Source organism: Ambystoma mexicanum, chromosome 6p, assembly GCF_040938575.1.
Source record: "Ambystoma mexicanum isolate Mex_15411 chromosome 6p, UKY_AmexF1_1, whole genome shotgun sequence".
Lineage (NCBI taxonomy): Eukaryota > Metazoa > Chordata > Amphibia > Caudata > Ambystomatidae > Ambystoma > Ambystoma mexicanum.
The window spans coordinates 141,486,257-141,509,419 of NC_090935.1; the positions used below are offsets into that span (position 1 = coordinate 141,486,257).

The 23,163-nt window shown below is 46.6% G+C and overlaps 1 protein-coding gene across 1 annotated transcript in view; it reads left to right on the forward strand.

The window, feature by feature from the left end:
• The window catches only part of SIGMAR1 (sigma non-opioid intracellular receptor 1), a 223,813-nt gene extending 202,281 nt beyond the window's left edge, over positions 1 to 21,532 (forward strand). Inside the window, exon 4 of the mRNA XM_069626828.1 lies at positions 20,767 to 21,532. Coding sequence (XP_069482929.1) covers positions 20,767 to 20,993 — 227 coding nt within the window. The 3' untranslated portion in view covers positions 20,994 to 21,532. The remainder of the gene's footprint in view (positions 1 to 20,766) is intronic.
• Positions 21,533 to 23,163: the final 1,631 nt, after the last annotated feature.

Consider the following 23,163-nt stretch of genomic DNA (forward strand, 5'->3'; position numbering starts at 1 on the left):
GAGGATGCTTATCTGGTGAGGATCCAAAAGAAAGCAAAATTATCTCATGGTAGACGCCTTCTTTGTAGTCAGTCGTTGCGGGACCCAGATCGACGAGAGGATGGTCACCATCACTGGCTTCTTCGGCGGTTAGCCTACCAGCAGGCGAACTGATTCCATCGGCAAGAAAAACATTGACGCCATCAGCCAAACAAAAGGCCTCGTCAAAGGGCAAGTCCTCCAAAGACCCGTCAGCGACTCCACCATCGTCGACTCAGTCATCGACGCGAGCTTCGTCGACGACTTCATAAAGACGTGGCCCTGTTGACGACCGCCCTGCAGACTAGTACCTCGTCAACCTAGTCTGCGAAGAGTGGTCCTTCACCTATTGCTTCGATCACACCCAGGGGCTCGTCTACTACCATAACCGTTGCCACTACAGCGGTTATCATGCCCTGGGTATCTTTGCCGCCTAGACCCACCCGTCGGTGGTTTCGACCGAAGTACAGTCAACAACGGCACCGTTGCCTGCTGCGCTGGCTACAGTCCTCACCTCTTCCACTAAAGGCTCCAATGTGGTGAGGGACATGCCTCCGCCAAGGATATTCTGCCTTGGCCCACCAAGGCCACACCACTTTTTACATTGGCCCCTTTGAAGCCCCTGTGAGCTCACCAGCGCACTGCACTAGTTTGGAATAGAACCTGACAGGTTTTTGCTCTGAACAGGATGGTGGTCAAGAGGAACCTCACCCCATTTTGCCAATCACGTCAGCCTTCTCTGCCTTTTAGCCCTTTTCTTCTGGGCCGAGCTGCGACACCTGCTCTAGCACCTGTGCCAAGGGACATGTCTTTGGACGTTTTGACTACCTTGCACACACTGGTGGCTGAAATCCAGCAACAACTACACACTGGTCCCACTGCTGGCCCAGCGAGGAGTCCGCCAAGGCCTTCCAGGCTCAGCCGACACAGCCTCATCCGGCACCTGTTACGCCTTTGCCATTGCCAGCGGCATTTCCCCCTGTGGGGTGAGGAGGTTTCTCAGACTGACACTGGCATGGTTGCTGATACAACAAGTACACATGGCACGGATGACTAAGATTATGTTCCTGCAGATGGGGAACCTCCTAAAGTTGATGCCCCCTCCAGGGCCTCGCCGCCTGACGAGATTGGGTCCTTCTATTCTATGATTTCTAGGGCTCGAACCTGTTCAACCTAGTGTCAGAGGAATAGACAGGAAGGTTTCCTTTTAGAATGACTGGAGTCTTCCAGGAAGACCCATCGTTTCAGGTCCCCTGTTGGATGACATTTGGGAGGATGGCTTGTTGGTCATGAAGGCCCCTAATACCACTCTTGCGAAAAAGGGATGGCTTAGAAAAGAAGTACCGATTTCTGGTGCCCAAGGGCCTTCGATCCCAGCCCTCACCAACCTGTGAGCGTGTCTCGGCTGTTGATGGGAAGAGTTCTTCCAACCACTCTTCCTCTTCTATGGTTTCTCCAGATCAAGAGGTTAAAAAGCTGGATGAAGCAGGGAAGCGCATCATTACAACAGCAGCACCCATATTAAACGCCACCAACGCCTCTCCATTCTCATGAGGTACGACAGCACAAAGCACAGTTAGCATCAACTGCAATATTAACATTTAAAACAATAAAAGGAATAGAAGCACTAAAAGAATCGGTTCAAACCTACCAGAACGTTTTACAAGATACATTTATTCATCGGGCGCCAGGCACTTTTCAGATAATTTTATTGGATTTGGAGCACTGCACTATTTTGAGTACTCAAAGAATTTTAGGTGCTTTAGTGACTTTTCAATTATGCTTTTTGTAGATGGGGACAAGCCACTTGAGGCGCAAGCACCTATAAACGGGGTATATAAATAGAAAATGCGTAAGGACTTAATTTCCATTCCCGCAGATTATACCAGAACCTTACAACTCCTGCAAATGGGAGTATCCCTAATCTCGCTTTTAAAAACAAAGTACGTGTCGCCATGTCTTTGATACAGGATATGTATTTTTCTTGGCCAAAAGTGTTTCAGCTCAAGATATTTCACTTGAATACCTTCCGTGCCAATCTCCAAAAATGTTACCCTGTAGTTCTTATCCTTGTACTTTTTCTTGATGCAGTCTTTCGTTACCAAACAGTCTTGGTTGTTAAGAGCAAAAAGTGTGGCAAAACCAAGTTTCCTACTTTAATTAGATACATAATTGAACCACAGAAGTGCTCTGGCCCCATCTTGTGCCAACACGTCCATAAAGAGCTTATTTGTAGGTTCCAAGGGCGGGTGAAGAACACAGTTTATAATGGTACAATAAGGGGTGCAGCTTGGCATTAAAGACCACTCCACCCCTAACTAATTTAAGAGGAAGAGCTGGGGCACTCCTGGGGAGAGAAACAAGCTCTTTCTACAGCCATTTCCTTCGGCTCCATTCTCCCACCAAGGTCAGAGTGACCCCCAAATCTCTGGTCCATACAGGGCGGACGAATGGGCACAGGCTCTCCACACCTTTCAAAGCGAGAAGCACTGTATTCCCCCCCATAGTAATGCATGAAGCCCCGCCCTTTGCCTAGTATAATTAAGTGGGGGAAAAAAGTCCCTAATGACCTTTTTCATCAAGACGAACTCCCAAATAGTCATAGAATCCGACCCTCTCAAGCTCAGCGGACCTCCGAGACTGTTTGTGGTGTAAGCTGGGGCCCATCCTCAACTTCCTCTCAGATGAGAAAGCCAAGGCCCTGGCTCTGTACCAGGAAGGGGAGGTGGTCTCCAACCACATGATCAACATCGCCCTCGACATTGCAGATTCCACCTTTCACCAAATGGGCAATGGCAATGATTTCTACCACCAGGGTTGTCTCAAAGCCACCATCTTCAATATGCTGTTCGATGGCGACAACCTCTTTGGAAAGGCGGTCGATAAAACAATAGAGGCCATAAAGACTGATACTGAGACAGGACGTGCTTTAGGCACTCCAGCAGAGGAGGCTTTCTTTTCGTTCCTCTAAAAGGATTTGCTAAATTCCCCCTCTCCTCCCCCGCACTGTCAACCCTCCTGATCCACCACTGAGGAGGCTTATAGGGGATGCTCCCAAGCCTATGGAAGTGGCAGCCAGCATTATCGTCGCCGCCCAGCCAGGGTGTAGGTGCCGAAGCAGGCCTAAACTGGCCCAGGACCCACGCCCCCACTTCTGCACCCCAGTGGGAGGCCGGTTATTGCAATTTGTCCATCAGTGATGGAAGCTCTCCACAGACGAATAGGTGCTAGATGTCCTTCAGCCGGGACATGCTCTGGAGTTCCAGACTCTCCTTTTCTGTGACAATAGCTATACAGGGCACTCCTGCTAAAGGAGGTTTAAGCCATGCAGAAAAGACAGTTCCTCAGCGCCTCTGAGGCTCCTGAGTATAAGTGAGCTGCTCTCTGGTAAGGAAGAAGTTAGGATGGTGGAGACCCAGACTTGCGACACCTCAACAAGTTCCTCAAATCCCAAAAGTTGTGAATGGTCATGTTGCAGCATGTGCTCGACCAACTGGAGGAAGGAGATTTGATTGCGACCCTTGACTTGGAGGATGCTTACTTCCACATCCTCCATTCATCAAAAACACTGAAGTTCCTATGTTTTGTCGTTCAGGGGCACCATTACCACTTCAAGGCCCTGCCCTTCGTCCTGCAATCGGCCAGAGGGTGTTCACCAAATGCTTGGCCTCGGTGGCAGTGCATCTGCGCCGCAAAGGAATCCACGTCCTATCTTTACCTGGATGATTTGCTCATTTGTTTCCGTTCTCACACGCCTGAAGTCCAGCATGCCGCAGCGACCATCCAGACATTTTCTAATCTGGAATTCTCAATAAACTCAATGTTCTATTCCTGGCTACCTGCCTCAACACCCTCTCCTGTCTAGTGACTCCTTCGGAAGAAGGGGTGGAGGCCATCCTGGGAAAGGTCCAACTGCTAACGGCAGCTTCCGTTGCAACTGTCCAGTCCATCAAGTCCCTTCTGGGGATCATGTCCTGCATCCATCTGGTTCCTTTTTTCGGATACAGATGAGACCCCTTCAGGAGTTTCTGGATGCCAGGTAGCAGCAAGCCACCGGCACATGGACTGACCAGTTAGCCCTCAATCGGGCATTCCGTCAGACCCTGCAATGGTGGTCAGTTCTCCCACGGCTCTCGCAGGGGGCTCCCTTTTGAGATCCCTGCATATCAGGTGACTATCACGGCTGAGTCCTCCAAGGGTTGGGAGGCCCACACAGGACACTCTCACGACAGAGTTTCTGGCTCCCAGTAAGGAGTTGCACATCAGTGGTCTGGAACTGCGGGCCGTCTTCTTGGCGCTCAAGTCGACTTCAGGGGAAGGTGGTGTATGTAGGTCTTCACAGATCCCACCACCACCATGTTTTACATCTGGCAGCAGGATGGGACGTGCTCCCCTGAGGCACAGAATCTGTGCCACTGGGTCATTGATCAATGCATGTTGCTCGTCCCATTTCACTTGGCAGGCGTCCAGAAAAACATTACGGACTTTCTCAGCAGCGAGCTGCTGTCCTGCCACGAATGGGAGCTTCATCAAGCACAAGTGTCTCGTCTCTTCAATGAGTGGGGTCTCCTTCAACTAGACCTCTTTTCCACAGCTAACAACGATAAGTGCCATAGGTTTGCCAGCCGAGGAGTCTTGGGCATGCCTTCTCATTCCCTGGGAGGGCCCTTCTTGTACACTTTTACACTGATCCCTCTGTTGCTACAAGTAATCCACACACTTAGACATTGCCACTGCAAGATGATCCTCATTGCATGGGCGTGGCCCAGACAGGTCTGGTACTCATGACTTCTCCATCTTTCGGTGGTTCAAGCCATATCATTACCTTCATTTCTTCTCCAGAGAAGGGTCAATCCTGCACCACGGGCCAGCATCTGAGCCTGGCTCCTGCCGTCCTAGAATTTCGATACTACTCGCTGCCTTTAGAATGGTGGAAGATTCGGGCCAGGGGCAGGGCCCCTCTATGCTTGCGTGCTACAAGCACCGGCGGAAGCGTTTTACAGTGTGGTACCGGCCACAGTAGATTTCTCTGCTGCACGTGACAGTGCCACAGATTCTCCTGTACCTTCTCTTGCTGGCCTGCTCCTGCATCTATCGAGCTCCACCTGGGTACCATATCCTGGTATACTCTGGTTCCAGGGAAGCTCTCCCTGTGGTTGCACAGACTCGTTCAGGAGTTCCTCAGGGGCCTCTTCAGAACATATCCTGTGCTGAAGTCTCGTGCCCCAGTTTATAAACTAAATGGGGCACTGACAAAACTAATGGGGCCTCCATTTGAACCTATGCATCGAACCTCTTTAAAGACCATTCCACCAGAGCCATTGCAGCGTTTCTCTCTGGTGTTCCCCTGCTCGACCTCTGCAGGTTTGCTACATGGAGGTCTAACCACACAGTTTAAAGATTCTACTATGTTTCGTCAGATTCCAGGCAAGGGTCATGAGCCGGCCAAGCAGTGCTTCGCAACCTGTTTGCATGAGGTATGTTCCAGGGGTAAGTTCTATAGCCTATCAGTATCACTTTGGTTCATACTTCCCCTAACCAATGATACTCTTCCATCTAAGCACCACTTTAGGCATCAATGTTTTCAGCCTATAGCACGTGTCTATGTAAATCGGGTCTTCCACCACCTCAAGGTCGAGCAGTTCAGGAAGCCAAGTGGAGACATATTCTACCGGGTCGTCATCCTCTACTCCTGCTGGGAGGCTGATAATTGGCAGTTGGGGGGCATGTAGCGCATTTTCAAGGCACTCGAGCCTCGTATCCGTTATCTTGCAGCCCCTTACCACAGACTCCATCTCTTGACTGATTTTCTCTACCATGGGTAGGGTTGCGCTCACTGCTGAGTCAGCTTACTAGTCTGCTGTTCCAGCATGGAGAGCTTTCTCAAGCTGGGTCACTCTTTCCGTCAAATTATCAAACTTGCCCTCCAGTCTCGAATTCGACTGCTCTATGCGACTCAACATTGCCATGACCGGGTCCTGGTGTGTTGGCTTATCCAAACCATGTTTCCCGCTGCGGGGTGTGAAATAATCAGAATCTTCCACAATGGCTTTTTTCTTGGACTTGCCTGACGCCCTGTTTCCTCACTGCCTATTCTCAATTGCAGCTCCTCAATTATGGGCAGCTAAATGAGCAGTGCCCACCTGTCTACCACCAACCATATAGGTTTCATGGCACTCCGCATGCAGAGGGGACCTCTGACCATATGTAAGGCAGGTGCTCACCAAAATGCCCTGTACCTGTCATCAAAGACCTCTACTTGCCAAACCACTTCCACTGATAACACACTGTGCAATGTGCACTCTCCACTGTCGTGATGAAGGCGAGGGCCCCCTTCCGCTTTCTGCCTTGCTCCGGTGCTGCGTTTCAATCCATGTTTAGGAGAGCTTGTTGGTGCTCGCTCCAGCTGCGCCTGTCCCCCGACGGCGGCCACTACATTGCTCCAAGTCTGGCCTCTGTTCCTTCCTGCTGCGCTATGCCACTCCCCGGATCAGCAATGAGCGTGCCTAACAGCAGGGGTCCCGACCCTCACTGCGAGTCCATGGAAGGTTAGACATGAGAGAGCTCGGCGGCCAAACTGCTGCTTCCTTCCCGACCCGGATGGCAGCACCCAGAGTGCACCCTCACCACTTCTGCAGGCGCTCTCGACTCTCCACACCTCTGTGATTAACTAGTCTCCGGCAGGGCAGAACAGTTCAAAATCTCACTGCTCAGCAGGTAACTGTGTTGAGAGCAGAGCGATATTTCCTGCACCAGAAAGCAGATCAGCAGACCCAGCCTCGTGGTTCGGTTCTTCAGCATGGAGCCTCCATCTTGTACGGGCTCTCAAACTCCCTGCGCCACACCAGTTCTTTGCAATTTAATACTATCCTGGTCCTTTGCCGTTATTTTTCAAGGCAGTGAATAGTTGTTTTTTTCTCATAGGTTTGAGGGATATCATGAGATTCTAGCATTCTTCATTTGCACATTTCCATGGATAAAGACAGTGTTGGGGAAGGTTTGCAGTTTGAGTAAACCCAAGTGTAGTTTCTTAGCATTTCTACTAGTGTGAGCGGTTCACTGAGCTCTGGGAATGAAGGTTTCAAGGCTGGAGGTACAGAGGTCAAGTGATGAGCTCTACAGGACGTAGAGCGTAATGCATGCCGGGGAGCAGGCCTCACTCTCTCTGAGTAAATGCATATAATAGCTTACAGGAAACATTTATTAATTTTTGACACAAATTTCAATATTGCTGTAAATTTCAATGTTTCTGTATTTACAAAATTGCACAAAGGCAGCCCTTCCAATACAATATAACATTTGCAGTATAGTTTCAACGCCAATTATTAGCAGCAGGTACACATTATGAAATGCATTGTGACTGGTGTGGTAAGTCAGAAGGAGTCTGCCAAAGAGGTGGCATTTCCACTTAAAAGCTTTATTTATCAAAAAGGAAAAGGACCCGTGTCTGTCTCCAACTAAAGGGTTTGTCCTACCTAACTGAATTCTAACTTGGGTGCTCATCGTCATGGTAGTTGTCAACAAAGTGTCTGCCCAACACCCCTACTCTGTCCATACCACTAGCAAAAAAGATACTCTAAACAGAGGAACAACAGGAGAATGACTCCCTTCTCCTGGTCAAACTGTATCAATCTTAAAGGTTGTTTTTCGGTTGGTCTCTGTTGAAAGCCTGCAAACATCCTTGTAGTTCCTTACAAGGAACTTCCTTGGCTTGACCAAATGTCCAACAGTTCTTCCTTTTCAATACACAGTACAATCTCCCGCTTCCCTGGTCTTCTCCTTCAGCAATGAAACCAGGGAGATGGTTACAGGTCATTTGGTCGAAAAAAGAAAAGTTCGACAGGACAAATGATCGACGCAATTTGGTCGAAAGACAAATGGTCGAATTTTTAGTTTTTTTTTTTTTGTATTTTCACTTTTTTTTTTTTTGGGGGGGGGGTCACTCCCCAAACTCCTTTTTTTGCTAAAAAACCCTTTTTTTTCCTAAATGAAAACCTGAAAAATATATATAAAAATAAAAAAAAATTCAACCATTTGTCTTTCGACCAAATTGCGTCGACCATTTGTCTGTCGACAAATTGTCTGTCGACCAAATGACTGGACAGCCAGGGGGAGATCACTCCTGAAGTATCCTTGGTTTCTTCCACTGTTCCTAACTGCACTATTGTTAAAGAGAACCCCTCTTGTGACTTCCTTGGCTCTCATTGTCTCTTATAATAATTGTGACGAGGGAGATTTCTCCCGAGGCACTCTTTGCTTTTTCAGTCTTCCTTTGATTCTTCTGATGAGGAAGTTTTCTCTTGACGCCCTCCTCACTCCTTGTAATGTTGATAGTGTGACGAGGGAGATTACTCCTGATGCACTCTTCTGTTATATCTTTATCACTGTTACTGTGACTTGGGGGGGATTACTCCCGAGATGTTCTTCACCCCTAATACCTTCTCAGTAATTACTGTGATGAGGTTGATTACTCCTGGAATACTTGTCAGTATTGCCAAAATCCCTACCAGGTCTCCCATGACTCTGGTTGCCTTCTTTCTCGTGGGGCCATGTCACTGGCTCCTCCCATGGTATTGGTCTTGCGTCTTCTTGCTGAGGGCTCGCCGCGTCTCTCTCCATTCCCTGCTTTACCGCCTTGGCTCTGCGGCTTACTAGGCTTTTTCATGTCGGCGTAGTTGAAAGACTGCCCGGTCTACCAGAGGTCATGCCACCGTTGCCCTGGTTCGAATTTCTGCCTAGGTTGGTTGTGCACGGTCGAGGATCAGCTTCGTCTGCTTGCTTCCATGTTTCCAGGTTTGAACTTCGCAGGGTTGACCATCAGGTTCTCGTTCAGTAAGTCCCTTCTTGCTGTTTATGGTCTGTAACTGCGTCCTCACTAGCAGAGTGCCAGAGTCACTTCTTTTGTGTCGATGAGACATTCTTCATGCTTCCTTGGAGGCAACCCCTTCTCAGTACTGCTGATAAATGGAAAAGGAATAGTTCATCACTCCAGTCTTCCTTTTCTCAGTACTTTTGAGAGATGACTCATGATCTCCTTGTGTGCCCCTCCCTTGTGGTATTATGTTTTATATAAGGAAAGGAGGGAATATTACAAGACAGTAGTCATCTCAGGTTGGTTCTTGGAAGACCTCAAGGATTGCATGTTCCCAAAGGTAAGTGGGTTTGGGGAGTTCCATTATGGATCAGGAGTCCTTGTCCCCTTGACGGGGGTGGAGGGGTGCGCTCTCTGTGTGAGGTCCTTCATGCCGCCACCCCTAGGGGAATTATTGTGTAGTGGGCTCCCCTCCCTAGCCTCACAGGAAAGGGCTCCCCACTGGGGACAAGTGATGAGATTCTGTGAATCGTCACATTGGGCATACATTAATTTAGGACATTTTCTTCTTTCAAGACTCGTTCTACTGTATGTATCCATCAGCTTTTAATGCACCGCCACTGCTACAAACATTTGAATACAGTTCTACTATTTTGAACTAAAATGAACTGCAATGAACATGTCTTTGAGCCCTGAGGTGTAACTGCTTTAATTTTAAAATCCTGATGGGGAGAAGGGTATTTGGGGATCATAACTTTGGCCGATGGAAGGTGCTTGTTCTCCAGCATGGGGGTCTCGCATGGATTCACATGCTGATGAATATTCCCCGTCGTCAGGCAGGGAATCCTTGCTAAAAGAATAAACCGTTTCCGTTTCACTTAAAAACGGTATTTCTCCTTTAAACCAATCACTGTCCTGTGGGTCATACTGCCCCATCCAATGACAGTCCTCTCCCCAAGCCCCACCTCTGACAGCTGTCTTCATGTTTTTACCACATGCTTCAGTGTTGGGAGTCCTCGAGTTTGCTATCATAACTATTTAGTTTTTTTTTTGTTTTTTTTAACGGAAGAAGTTCTTTAGTTTCAAAGAAGCCTGTGTGCTCTTTTCTCGTACCAACAGCAGGGATCCGTTGTCAGTGAACTCCCACGCCTCTCAAGGGCGAATATTTTTCAGGATTCTACAGGGCATTTGGGCCTACTTCGTGCTCTCCGACCAGGTCCGAGGAGAAGGAGGGAAGGTCCTCCTTCAAGCCCTGCACAAAATGCGGGCTACGGAATGTGTTTGTGGAGGACAAACACATACGATGCCACTACTGCCTGTACCCGGACCACATGGAGGTAGAGTGCGAGGTTTGCCTCAGTTTTTTGAAGAAAACATCAAGGGACAGACTCAGTAGGCTGGCAGCATGGCTTAATGCCAAGGCCTCTGACCTGTGCTCTCTGCACCCGGGACCGGTCCATTGGAGGAGCAGTCTTCTAAGTCCTTTGTGGGTGTTTCATCCGTGGGAGCCCAAGAGCCGCAAGTCCAAGTCCACCGGGTTCGCTGTGGAAGCTGGTCCCAAAGTGGATAGGGTGCGATCAACATCACCTTCCGCCTCCATTGCCAGCCTACCATCGAGCTCCTCTTCAAAGAGGAAGTCATCTACCCAGGCTAAACTCGGAAGAGAAATCTGAGAAGCTGCGGATGGAGGAGAAAAAGGCTGAACAACCGCACTATTCTACTGAAGCTGCAGGTTGCTGGAGGCCCTGCTTCTCGCCCCCCGCCATCAGGAGACTTAATGACTTGATGCTGCTTTCCACACCATCTGGAATGAAGGTAAGCCCTGGGGGCTTATTTCAAGCAAAGCGCGATTGAGCACACATTTTTGAATTCTTTCATAATATCATATCTGCATTGTGCTCGAGCAGCGGTTCTTTGCTTTTTTCTTGAAAAGGAAGCTTTACTTTTGCCGCACGCCGGCCCCTGCCGGAGTCAGCTTTTTTTGTTCACAGAATTCCATTGTTGCCTGGCCATTCCTTGATGGCCACCTGCATTGCGTGCACCTGAGTGATTGGGGCCTTGATTCCTGCTGCTGCCCCTGATTGGCTATAACTCTGGTCACCTTGGCCTGTTGGAGAGCTGGCAGGCCTGGCCAGCCCTCCTCTCAATGCTGGTTTATAGTGATAATTTCGAAAACAAAAATTTCGAAAGTCAAAATATCGGAAAAAAAATAATTAAGTTTTTTTATTCGAAATGGGGGAGTTCCCCCAACCCCCCTTTTTTTACTTTTTACTTTTTATTTTTTTTTGTTTTACCCATTTTTTATTCCGGGACCCCAAAATAAATATACAATAAAAATAAAATCAATATATTATTTTTCGATATTGTTTCGACATTGTCTTTCGATTTTTTTTTTTTTTTTTTTTTTTTTCTCAATTATGACTGACCACCCTCAATGCCCACTCCTAAGGCCCCTGTCTGCTCCCTGTCAGTTGACGGTTCGGTGCGTGAGGCCTCCATGGTCTCCTCCTATGCTCCCCGAGGACGGTGTTCTAACTTTATCCTGGATTCCTAAACCACCTTGTCACATCACCTCTGCAATTATGGGTTAGTCACCCTTATATCGTCATTCCGCACTCCTGACTTTTCAACTTTTCACCCTTTTTCCCACGATCATGGCTTAAGTCTGGACTGCATCTACAACAATTGCCGTTGCTTTGTACTTATCTGTTGGGAACATCTGCTGCTGCTTTGTACTTAGCTGCGCCCAATGACAACTCTGTGCTACCCTCCTCTCCTGCTGTCCCCCACATCTTGTCTAACCCCACCCTCCCTCCGATATTCTTTCTTCCCCCTACCCCACGACACCTATGGCACTCTGTCTCTCCCACTTTCTCCAACTGTTTCTCCATTGACTATCCTCCCCTTCTCACTAAGTCTGGCAGGAAGAAGTTCAAAAAGGATATCTTGGCCTCTAACCCTGGTCTCCATATCGCCAACACCAACTCAAGCGCTTCCTCCAGACAGAACCTCACCGACATCCGCTTTGCCGTTCCTTCGCCAGACCTTTGGACTCCTCATATGGTCTCTGTGCTCTCCACTTTCTCTTCCTCACCCATTAATGGCAGTACCCTTTGGGAGGCACTCCTGGATCCCTTCCACTCAAAGGTCATCATTAATGTCTACCTGAATGGCATTGTCATGGTCCAAGGCCCTCAGACTAACCTTCTCCACTTTGACAGATGCTGCCCACGCCTCATCAATTAATTTCTTCTCCTGCTATCCAATCTCTCTCTTATTCAGCTTCCTTGCCTCCCCTTCTGCCTCCTCCTTGGCTACCTTGCGCTCTCCTCCTTCACCTTCTATCCGCCCCTGTCCCCCTGGGCTCCTTCACCTCTGCAGGGCGTAACTCTGATTTGTACCCCCTATCTGGAAGTCCTTCAAGGATGGCAATCTTCTCCAGATTGCCACTCTCAATTCTCGCTCATCATTCCTGACATCTGCCACCTCTTCTCCATATTGCCACTCTCCATTCTCGCTCATCATTCCTTTGAACTCTGCCGCCTCTTCTCCATATTGCAACTCTCCATTCTCGCTCATCGTTCCTGACATCTGCCGCCTCTTGGAAGAACTAGACCTCAATGTCCTCGGTCTCAAGGAGGCATGGTTCAGGGCCAGCTCTGTCATGAGCTTTGACACACTCCTCCCTGATGGCTACAAGATCCTCTCCGCACCCAGACCCAACTGTTCCGGAGGTGGTGTAGTCTTGAACTTCCGGGAGTGGATTCCTGCCTCTGTTACTCCTATGCAGGCCGATTACATTTTTGAGTGCCTTGTCTGTAGTATTTCTCTTTCTCTCTCTGGCCCAACTCATTCTGCAGGACACGCTCTGGATGCTCTGATCTCCTCAGACCTAGACTCTCTCCTTTCCTCCCATCTCTCCCTCGCCACCCATCCGGCAAAGCCTATTCCAATACTTCCTACCTTCTCGGTCATCCGACCCATGAAGCGTGTGTCAGTTGAGGCTTTCGCTACCACTTTCTCTCCCCCCTCCTCCTCCACCACTGGCTGACTCGCATCCTGACACAGCCCTCTCCACGTTCTACTCCTCTATTTCTGACTCTTGATTTTCTTGCTCCGGTTATGAGGATCCGCCTAAAACAAAGTGCTACTCTTGGTACGACTCTGACCTAGTCACCCTTAAACGTAAGTGTAGAGTGGCTGAGAGGAAATGGCGGGCTTCCTGTGCAGCCTCTGACAAACTGGACTTCCGCCTGCTCCAAAGGCAATAGCGGCTCCTTGCCCGCACTAAGAGAGCCCATATCCAAGCCTGTGTCTCTGTGGCATCTAACAACTCAGCCGAACTCTTTAAAATCTGCAAGAAGTGTGCCAAACCTGCTGCACTCTCTACCTCTCCTGTCGCCTCCCGGCCCTTTGCATGGCCCTGGCCTCTCATTTCATCTCAAAAACCCAGGACATCCTGTCCATCCTCTCGTCTCCTCCTCGCCTCTCTTTCCTCTGGCCCCCCTGCAGCTGCATGTCCTCCATCCTTCTCATCTTTTCCTCCTTTCACCCCTGACAAGATCTCCAGACAAGTCTGATCTATGAAAGTCTTGTAAAAAACAGGTTCTTCCCTATTCGTTCAAAACCATGAAGGACCACATTGACACCCTTGCTCCGACTCAGGGTGATTTTTGTAACCATTCCTTTTACTCTCTTGTGCATCCTCTTCTCAAAAAACCCACTGCTGACCCCTTCTGTCCAGCTAACTATCACCCGATTTCAACCACTCCTTTCCTGGGAAAACTCTTGGAAAAGCTGGCTATCTCCTAGCTTAATCTTCACACTGACTGCTGGTTGTCTCCATGACCATCAGTCTGGCTTCAGAGCTGCCAGAAGCTCGGAAGACTGCTCTCCTGAACATTTGTGAAGACCTGCTCTCTAACCTTGACTCCAATATCCCTTCTGTCCTCATCCTACGTGACCTCTCTTCTGCCTTTGACACAGTCAACCATGCCATCCTGCTCAACAGTCTCTGTGATAACCTGGGTATCACTGATCAGGCCCTGGCATGGCTGACCTCTTTCCTCTTTGATCGACCCTTCCAGGTCCAACTTGGGTCCTTCCTTTCCTCCATCTCACTCTCTACTTGTTGTGCTCCCCAAAGGTCTAACCTCTCTTCCTGGCTTTTCAACCAATACCTGGCACCCCTCGCCCACCGCATTGCTGCTCTTTGCTCCACCTTTCAGTGCAATGCGGATGACGCTGCAGGAGCGGGACCCCTGGGCGTTCGCAGAAGGAGGAAAGCAGGCATGTCAAGTGGAAACCACGGAGGTCAGGCAAACCAAGGAAAGGCAGCCGTGAGAAGGAGGCATATGGGAATCCTTCAACTGCAGACTGCGAGAGAGTTCATCAACACAGACCAGTGCGTACAGCGAGAAGCTCCAGGGACACCAGGGTTTTTTGGCGAGCACGCAGAGTGCAAGCATTTGGGAACCACTTAAACGGAGAAAGAGATGAAGAATAGAGATGTTGAAAAGGAAGAGCATAGAAAACAAACAACCCCTCTTCTAATCTGTGATGGTACACAATGCAAATACTTAAGAATTAGAGAGAGGATAACATATATCGGATGGATCCATTATCCATATATAATGAACAGAAGCCCTGGCAGGAGAGTATACCAGGCAATTGAAAATAATGGTGTTAAATAAGAGAAAAGAACCACACCACTTGATAGAGAGCTATACCAGGTATCCAGAAAGAAACCAAAATTGTGAAGCCAAACAGTTTTTGTGTGGTAGTTTGCCTAGAGTGGCACAAATAACTATTATGTATGGAAACTGAAGGAGTAATGAAGAATCCCGGGGAAGGGAACCACCCTCTGGAACAAGGACCCATTATCCCTGGGGCCCAAATAACTATTATGTATAAAAACCTCAAGGAGCAAAGGAGAATCTAGGGGAAGGAAACTACCTTCTGGACCCCAGAATCTAGTACCCTGAAGAACTTTTGTTTGAACGATTTAGTCTTCCTTTATTAACACTTTTCTAAACCTTTTAAGGTTATTCTTTTTCACCTTTTAGTTTATAGGGTGAGGGTCAGAATAGAACTTTAAACACAGGATAGTTTTGTTGTTGACACCCTGACACAGACAGACCCTTAGTTTTGGTTTAGGTAAGGAAATTCCTCATAGAGCAGGGTCAGAGAGGGCTTTTCCCAACCCCTTTTTAATTTTCCGATGAAACTCTTCAACCAAAAACATGGCAAACCAGTGTCCTGGTTTCACTCCTGATGCTTCACAGAACAGAGCATTGATAGCCTGAACCTATTGACCCTTATAAGTATGTCAGTTATGGCATTTTACCTGCATAGAGATATGGAGGGATCCACTTCTTTCGGAACATCTGGATGATGCAAAGACAATGACTTCATTTTTCTGCTTGTTCAGATGAAGCTAGCTATGGCTCCTCCAGTGATAGAATGCCTGCAAGCAGAGCTACAGGTTGACTAATTCTTAATCTATCTCGCCAGTGGCAATTCTATTTGTGCATCATCGGCATAAAAAGACCAAGCAGCCTCATCATTCCGATAAAGCGTGCAAGGTCAAAATTGAAGGGCGTAGGTGAGTGAGGCTGAACCCATACTTAATCAGTAGACCAATGATCAAAATATCTCTCCCCCAGGCCCACTAATTGTTGACAGATTTCCAGAAAGTGCTCAATTCTCTTGCACAAGAACTCATTCACCCATGCTGTTTCCTTCTGTTAACAGTTTGTGATCTACTATACCAACAGCAGTGCATAGGGTCATTAAATTTGTCATGACTTGCTGGCCCCTGTCCGACGCACTGTATTGTCATTTTAGTATGCATATCTGGGCCTTACACTAAAATCTACTGGAGTCAGAAATGTCCCTACATCTATGATAGTACTTGTTGGGGTACAGTCAGTTCATTCATGGTGGCTAACCTTGAGGGTCCAGCTGCTAGTCTTAATATTAGCTGAAGTGTTGACCTAAAATGTACAATTATTGGAGGAACTCTTTATTTTTACATTGGAAGGAAACCAGTGTTTATAGGCCCGCCACACAACTATTTGCTGGCTTTCGGAGGACGGCCTGCAAGTGATGAAAGAGGGAACATTACCAGGTTGGTAGTGTTCCAAATCGATTTTTATATTGGTAAAACCAGGCAGAGATTACTGCTAAAGCACTCAAGGCAATTCCCAGGGTTACAGCACGAATGTGCATGGACCGGAGCATCAGGAAACCATCCCAAACCTGATGCGTGGTCCTCCTAATGTAGACTGCTAGTAGCCCTATTGGCAGCATTGGCTCCAAACTGTTGGAGTGAGTTTGTGTTGTACTTCTGTTGGCATTGTGTAACTTGGAAGCTCTCGACTAGATGGCCACAGTCCATCTGGTCACTTGCTCCCTGGTACTTTTGCTCAGTTTATGGGATGAAATTTGTGAAAAAACCTTACTTGAGATTTCTAAAATGGGGCATACATTTAAGGGAAATTAGACTGTAGTACTTAATTTATTAGAGCTCAAGCTGATTTTGAAAGACATTGTGGAGAGATTGAAGTTATAACACTAAGTTGAGCATTCCTTCCAGAAATTTCCGATGTTAACTATTTCAGCCACAGCCAAGATCCGGAAATAGTTAATCGGCCACTTGGGGGTGTAGGAGGGAAGAGCTATTTCCAGTGAATCCCATGTTTCTTCCATATATTCCTTGCTCTTCTCCCACCTATCCCTCAACTATTTGGAATACTGTGATTTCTGCCAGCCCATAATGTACTCTTTTAATGGAGGTCCCTCAGTTCTTGTTTGCTTCTTTGGAGCCTGGAAAATTGTCGAACTGCAGCCGCACAGGAAATTCCATATAGAGGAATATAGTTTTCATCTACCGCATGTCATATGTACATCCATAGATTTTAAGCTCATCTACCTCCTTGGCACCAGTTTAAACCTTTCCAGATCTCGCCTGGAGATGTTTTGTAAGATGATGAATCTGTGGGGAGAAGATCTTATTGATCAGAAGTTAAGTAGTTGTTCTGCAGAACAGTGATACTTTAAGGTAATGCATAATAAATGTTTTGCAAATTAAACCATTGAGCCTTGTTGAAGAGCACAGAATCTCTTTATATACTATCGCAAACATTCAGAATAATTTGAAGTTACTTCTTTCCACTACCACATGACTTCACACAGGGCACGGTGGTCCCAGTGTCAGTGAACAGTTAATTAGTAGTTCAACGTTTGTCTCAAAAGAGCGAAACGCTGAAGGATAAATGCCTCCTCAAAAGCTAAAGCTGAAAGTAGGTGCTGTAATTATGCTACTATGCAATTTTATACCATCATGGGGACTCTGCAATGGAGCAAAGTTGACAATTCTGCATCTACAAAGACCCATCATAGAGGCGATGGATTAAACTTGGATACTATTCTTATACTGCGCATACCTCTCATTCCATCATATACAAATATGCCTTTCAAAGTCAAAAGAAGACAGTTTACTATACGTTTTAGCCTTTTCAATGACCTACGCCCACTTCCTGGAAGCGATCAGTAGTAATTCAGATATTTAAAAAGGGGGACAGAAGTGACCCTATGAAATGCCAACCAATGTTGATCTTTAAGATTTCCTAGAATGGCGCATGTTACCCCGAGAACAGCTACTTTATTTATATTGGTGGGATGGTGCCTTTTATAATGTTTGTGTGCTGTTAGCATAAAAAGGTGAACTGGGCCTTTTCCCCTTTTTTTTTTTTTTTTTTTAAAAGAACTCAAAATAGATAAACTTGTATATGCACAAGAACATATACACTGGCAAGTCCCTCTATGTGCACACTCCAGAGTAAAAACTTCCTGCTAGGGAAATAGGCCAAGAGATAGCTTTGCAAGGATAACAAGGTTTAATTGTACAGAACACAAATGCCAGCGAATTACTCTAACCGTTACAAACACCATCTCAAGAAGGTAAACTTTGCCATCCTATACGGTACAAGTTGATGGGACCCTTCACATGGGCCTGCTCCATCGGGGATGCCAGGCAGTAATTGGTTGGTTCTTGTCAGGTCCATCAGCGTCCACGTGGGTCAGCTTGGCTTATCCTCACAGTGAAAGTCAGGTCGCACATTAAAACATTGTAAACTAAACCTACAAAGCTTGAATATTAACTTGTTGTGGCAGGCACCTGTGCGGCACGGAAAGTGTTGCCAAGGAAGAGGGAGGATAAATACTGTCACGCTGACCCACACATGCAGGGCTTAGTTGATATCACAGTTCCTGCACTCAAGGTCCCCTGCGGTTTGATCTTTAATTTATCCCCCCTAGTAACTCCTATTATGTTCGGCAGGTGTTGGTGCCTAGAAGAAATATTGCTGCGCATGCTTAAATCTCCTGCGGACACCTGAAGAGGGTTGGGACCTGGGGGTTGTGTTGATGTCAATGAACACAAAGGTGTAGGGGTCGAGGCAATGGGCCGTGGCTTGCTCTGGGGTGGGTGAGAATCTTCCTGGCAAGTTAGGTGAGATGACTGGACGCAGCACAGAGCCTAGTGCTACCTCACACTCTTGGAGGGTACATTCCGGTGAAAGATACTGGGACGAAAGGGCAATGGACTTCCGTGGGAACACGGTTCAAGTGGAGCCAGCATGTTGTGCAGAAATTGGGCTTTGTGAACCAGGAATGTGGGCAGCGCGAGTCTGCAGCTTGTCCTTTCTGGGCCTAATACAAAATGGAGTTGCGGGTTATGGGCATTTCTAGTGCCATGTTCCTACTTCTATGCGCTGCGGGGCTGCTATACAGAGCCATATGAGGCGGATCGCTCCCCCCTTATGTTAGATCACTTCATATGGTGTTCACTGTATTTGGAGTGTCTAGGGGGTTGGGATAGGCCTGGCCTAAGCCCCGCCCACCTGGTGCCTTCCTGCTTGCCGCTCCTTTTCACCACTTAGCAAGACCCGCCCACCTTCTTAGCCCTGCCTCTTCCTTCTTGCTCTTAACTCTTAGATGAAGGGCGTCTCTAGCCCGGGCGTCCAAAGTGAAGGGCAATCAAAGAAAAGGGCTATAGCTGTTTGGACCTGTTCGGACCCGGAGGATCCAGGGGTCCGACCGCTTGCTAAGACAGCAGGTAAGCATGCACCAACATGTGTTTACACCCTCTGTCCCAACAGTCCATCCCCACCCTCTATGCCCCCCCCCGTGTTGTTCCCTTGTGCACCCCCACCCCCTTCCTGCACACAGGAGTCTGTCCTGATACATTCTGGTTTCACCATCACTGTCTTGTGGCCAATGCTGGATTTTACTTTTATGGACTTCATTGATTCACAGTGCGTCATCCTTTCTCAACTCTCATGCTGGACTTCCTTTGCGTCTTATACTCATGGTGGCCCTGAATCATGCTGTTCCATCTTCATCTTGTATCCTGGCTTGCAACATTATGTGTTACTACTGACTTCTGCAATTGTATTCGCTCTCCTCTCTTGCTTCTCCACTCTTTTTGACTGCTTACTCTCATTTCTCTCCTCCCCTCCCCTCTCCCTTTTCCCATCTCCTCCCCTCCTCCCCTTACTTTCTTCTATGCACTTACTCTATCAGAATTGTCCCTGGACTACTATGATAGCAACCTCGTCTGTCGCTCCCCTATCCCCTTACTGTTGCCCCCCCTCCCTCCAGCACTATCTGAAACGTTGTCAGGCCTAGTACATATAGTCACTTGTTTTGTTCCTCCCCTCCCTTTCTGCACCCCTCTCCCTCACCGTTTTGTTTTCCTCCGGCTCTGCCAGAAATGTTGTCAGGCCTAGTACGATAGTTAATTTCACATCCTTACTGTTCATGGCCTGTAAGAATGTCGTATTTTCCCTTGTTCCCTTCCTTGCCTTGAAGCGCTTTGAAACACATTGTGTATAGGCGCTATATAAATAAACATATATCATATCATTTCCATCCCAACAAATTATAGCAAAACTCATTTCCAATTTGAACTTTGCAAAACCTACTTTAAAAGACAGTTGTGATGTTACAAAGCTTTACCTTTGTATTCTGCTAATTAAACCTGGTTTGTTTATCATTCTTGGGACCTCCAACCCAGTAGGGCAGGTCCAAATTTGGTATTTTAGGCATAAGAGAATAATTGTTGGAAAAGAGTTGAGTAGCAGAAATGTTTTGGAGGGGCTTCAGGCTTTACCACAAAACAGTCTATTTATTCCCAATAATGTTTTACGATCAGCTGGGTTGATTGCTCCATTGCATAATGCTTGCCTTGTTGGATCGACTTGGTATTTTACCAGTCCCTCATCTGCCCCCCTCCCCCTGACTGGCTGACACATGGAGTACCCCATTGTGGGTATTGGAGGCAGTAATAAATAACGTTGGTTATCAAGCGCTCTTAATTTGGTTATTGGTGATAGTGGCACTATACAAAACTCCAGAATTAAACCATTCCAGTCATCAGAACATGTTTTGGGTCTCCTATTCTAGAAACCAGTGTAGGCATGTTAAGAAAACCTCTGGATGCTTATGTGGCTCTTGGAAGAATCACATTTTCATTATGTACAGCTGTACTCCATGGTTTATAGATTGCGCTGATAAATCCTTTTGAGTTGAGAAGTTTAGGTGTACGTCTTGCATACAATAGAGCCTTCTCATACTCCTATTCTCAAACTTGGAATACTTTATTTCACCATGTCTTTATCAAACTTAATATACTCTTGTTTTGATCTTAGTCAACACTTGAATGTTTCATAACATTTCACTGCATCATGCTGAGAGCATTCTGTTACCACTTTAGTTTCTTTCTGTTGTAAACTAATAGATTCAGGATATCCTCCCAAGCATATTTCATGGTTTTACTTTTCTTGTTCAGCTGATACAGTTGAATCTTCCTTCCCTTGATGGTGGTTATCTATGGTATGTAACAACCCTTCCTGTCTCTTCCCTCTATGCAGGTGACACAATCATTCACTCAGTGGGGGAGGCCACCTCGGTGCATTGGAGTGGCGGCACATGGATGGTGGAGTACGGCCGTGGTTTTATCCCCTCCACGCTGGGGTTCGCTTTGGCAGATACTATCTTCAGCACACAGGACTTCCTCACCCTATTCTACACAGTCCGGGTTTACACCCGCTGCCTACTTCTGGAGGCCCACACCTATCTTTCTGAGCTTGTACTGTGATAAGTGACAGGCGTATTGCACCGATAGACTGTATTCTTTGTTCCCTGCAAGTCGTCACAGGGATGTGGTTAAGCCAGCTTGTCCCGTACAGAATCTGTCTATGCTGAGAGATATCTCTGTGTTCACATCGCCTGTGTTCTTCTACTGTACATGACACACCAAATGTTATTTTGATCCTTTGAGTGATTTCACAAAGCACTGATACAGAAAAACTCAATAGCAATAGGTGAATATAGACTATTTTTCTATACAAATATTTCCAAGTATATTTATATGCCTGTAGGTTTGGTCTAGATTACATTCAGTGTGCCTAAGTCCAGTCCATATGTACATAAAATATTTGTATATAAATATATTGCCTTGTTGTCTCGGTGCTATGTGAAAACAGTATTGAAGCCATTTTCTGGAGACACCATATGGTGTGTGGTTGTGAACCGGTAAAGTGGGAGTCTATGCAGGGAAATTGGTGGAGCTCTACACTTATATTTTGATTGTGGCTGTGGAGAATGCACACAATATATGCAGTTGTTTTCCATCTACATGTTTGTCTTCTGGGGTTCATTGTGCTACCATTTAATGCAATCATGATAATTATGGTAAAGCGTGATCTTTTTATTTTATTCAGATTTGTATGTGTAAACTCTGAGTAATGTTCAACAGAGTGCTGCGTGTGGTGGTAAGTATGAAGAGGTTGTTGTCTAGCACTCAAAGCCAACCCAGTCTTGAGCAGTTTAACTCCCTTTCCCATTGACACTGTGAATTTGGAGTGAGTATCCTCTGTGCCTCCCCTTATTCTACTGTAAGTTGCGACCTTTAACAATCGTGGTTTCTAATCCCAACTTCGTGTTACCTACACACAATGAAAAATAAGATTACCAAAAAAGTGTTTCCTGTCTTTGATTTGTTGAGTGTTTCAAGGCAGAAGTAGTTTGGCGAAACAGAACCTAAGCATGCATGAATGTCCATTGCATGTTTATTTTGTTTGATTTAAAATAATGATCAAGTATGACTAGAGGAACAACTGGACACTGTGCAGCACAAACAAAGCAGTGTCAAACTACTTAATGAGTCCTAAAAAGAAATAACATAAATGAAAGAATAATTAAAATTTAAAACCAAACCATGGATATGTTCAGCAACTGGCAACGGTAAGGTGTCTTTTGTGGGCTCTAAGGACACTGGTAAGTGTATAGGAACAGCACATTTCTACAGGCAAGGAGTTTCAAGATCTGTCTGGCTGCAGAGAATATGCCCTGATCCTCAAACAGCATATGTTTGCAATTAAGACTCTGTACATCACATCAAGACCCTATATGCTTGCAAAGTTACAACCAAGTAGGCAGGCATCCAGGATAAGGGCCATGAAAATTATGGAGCAAACTGTGATCTAAATATGATGGTGATTATGGAGCCAGTGTTAAGAAATCAAAATGGGATGATGTGATCAACACTTTAAAATCCTTGGCTCGTGGATGGGTAGCTGTGGGGCGGGGCACTCAAAAGGTTATGAATACTCCGATAGGAGGCAGATGTCCACAGAAAAGCATTTTAAGCTTTTTAATTTCCTTCATCAATGAACAGAATTGAACTGGCGCAGACATCAGAGAGGTCTGTCTTTGCTGTGGTTTGCACCACTCTTTCAGTTGACTGAGAAGACTGTTGATTCCTGACCAAGTGGTAGGTGCCTTAACTCTGGTGTTGGGATTCCAAGTTGCCTTGAGTTTTGTGTCTTTTATGCCCTCCCTCTGAGTTCGAGCACTGTCCCGAAGACTCTGCTTATGTTTTGCTTTATCTAGATTCTACAAATCGGTATGGGTTGCTGGGCTTCCCTAATACTTTTCTGCATGGTATGTGTAGTAGAGCAACAAATGGCAGCCATCTTCATGTCACCCCAAGTCTGACATCCTCCTCGCCATTCAAGAAGTAGCCTTTTTAATGTAGGCCACCTGTCTCCAAAGCCACTGACTCAGGATCTTTCTTTGACCTCACCCCGTACCCCCATTTTCACAATTGTTAGCCATGTCAAATGCTGCTAACTGCTCAAACCAACAACTTAATCTACATGTTGGGTTATTATGGTGCAATTAATATTTTTGTGCTTTATTTATAACTATTTGCTTTCCCATGTTTTTTTTTTTTTTGTGAAACTCGCCCTATGCATCCCATTCCA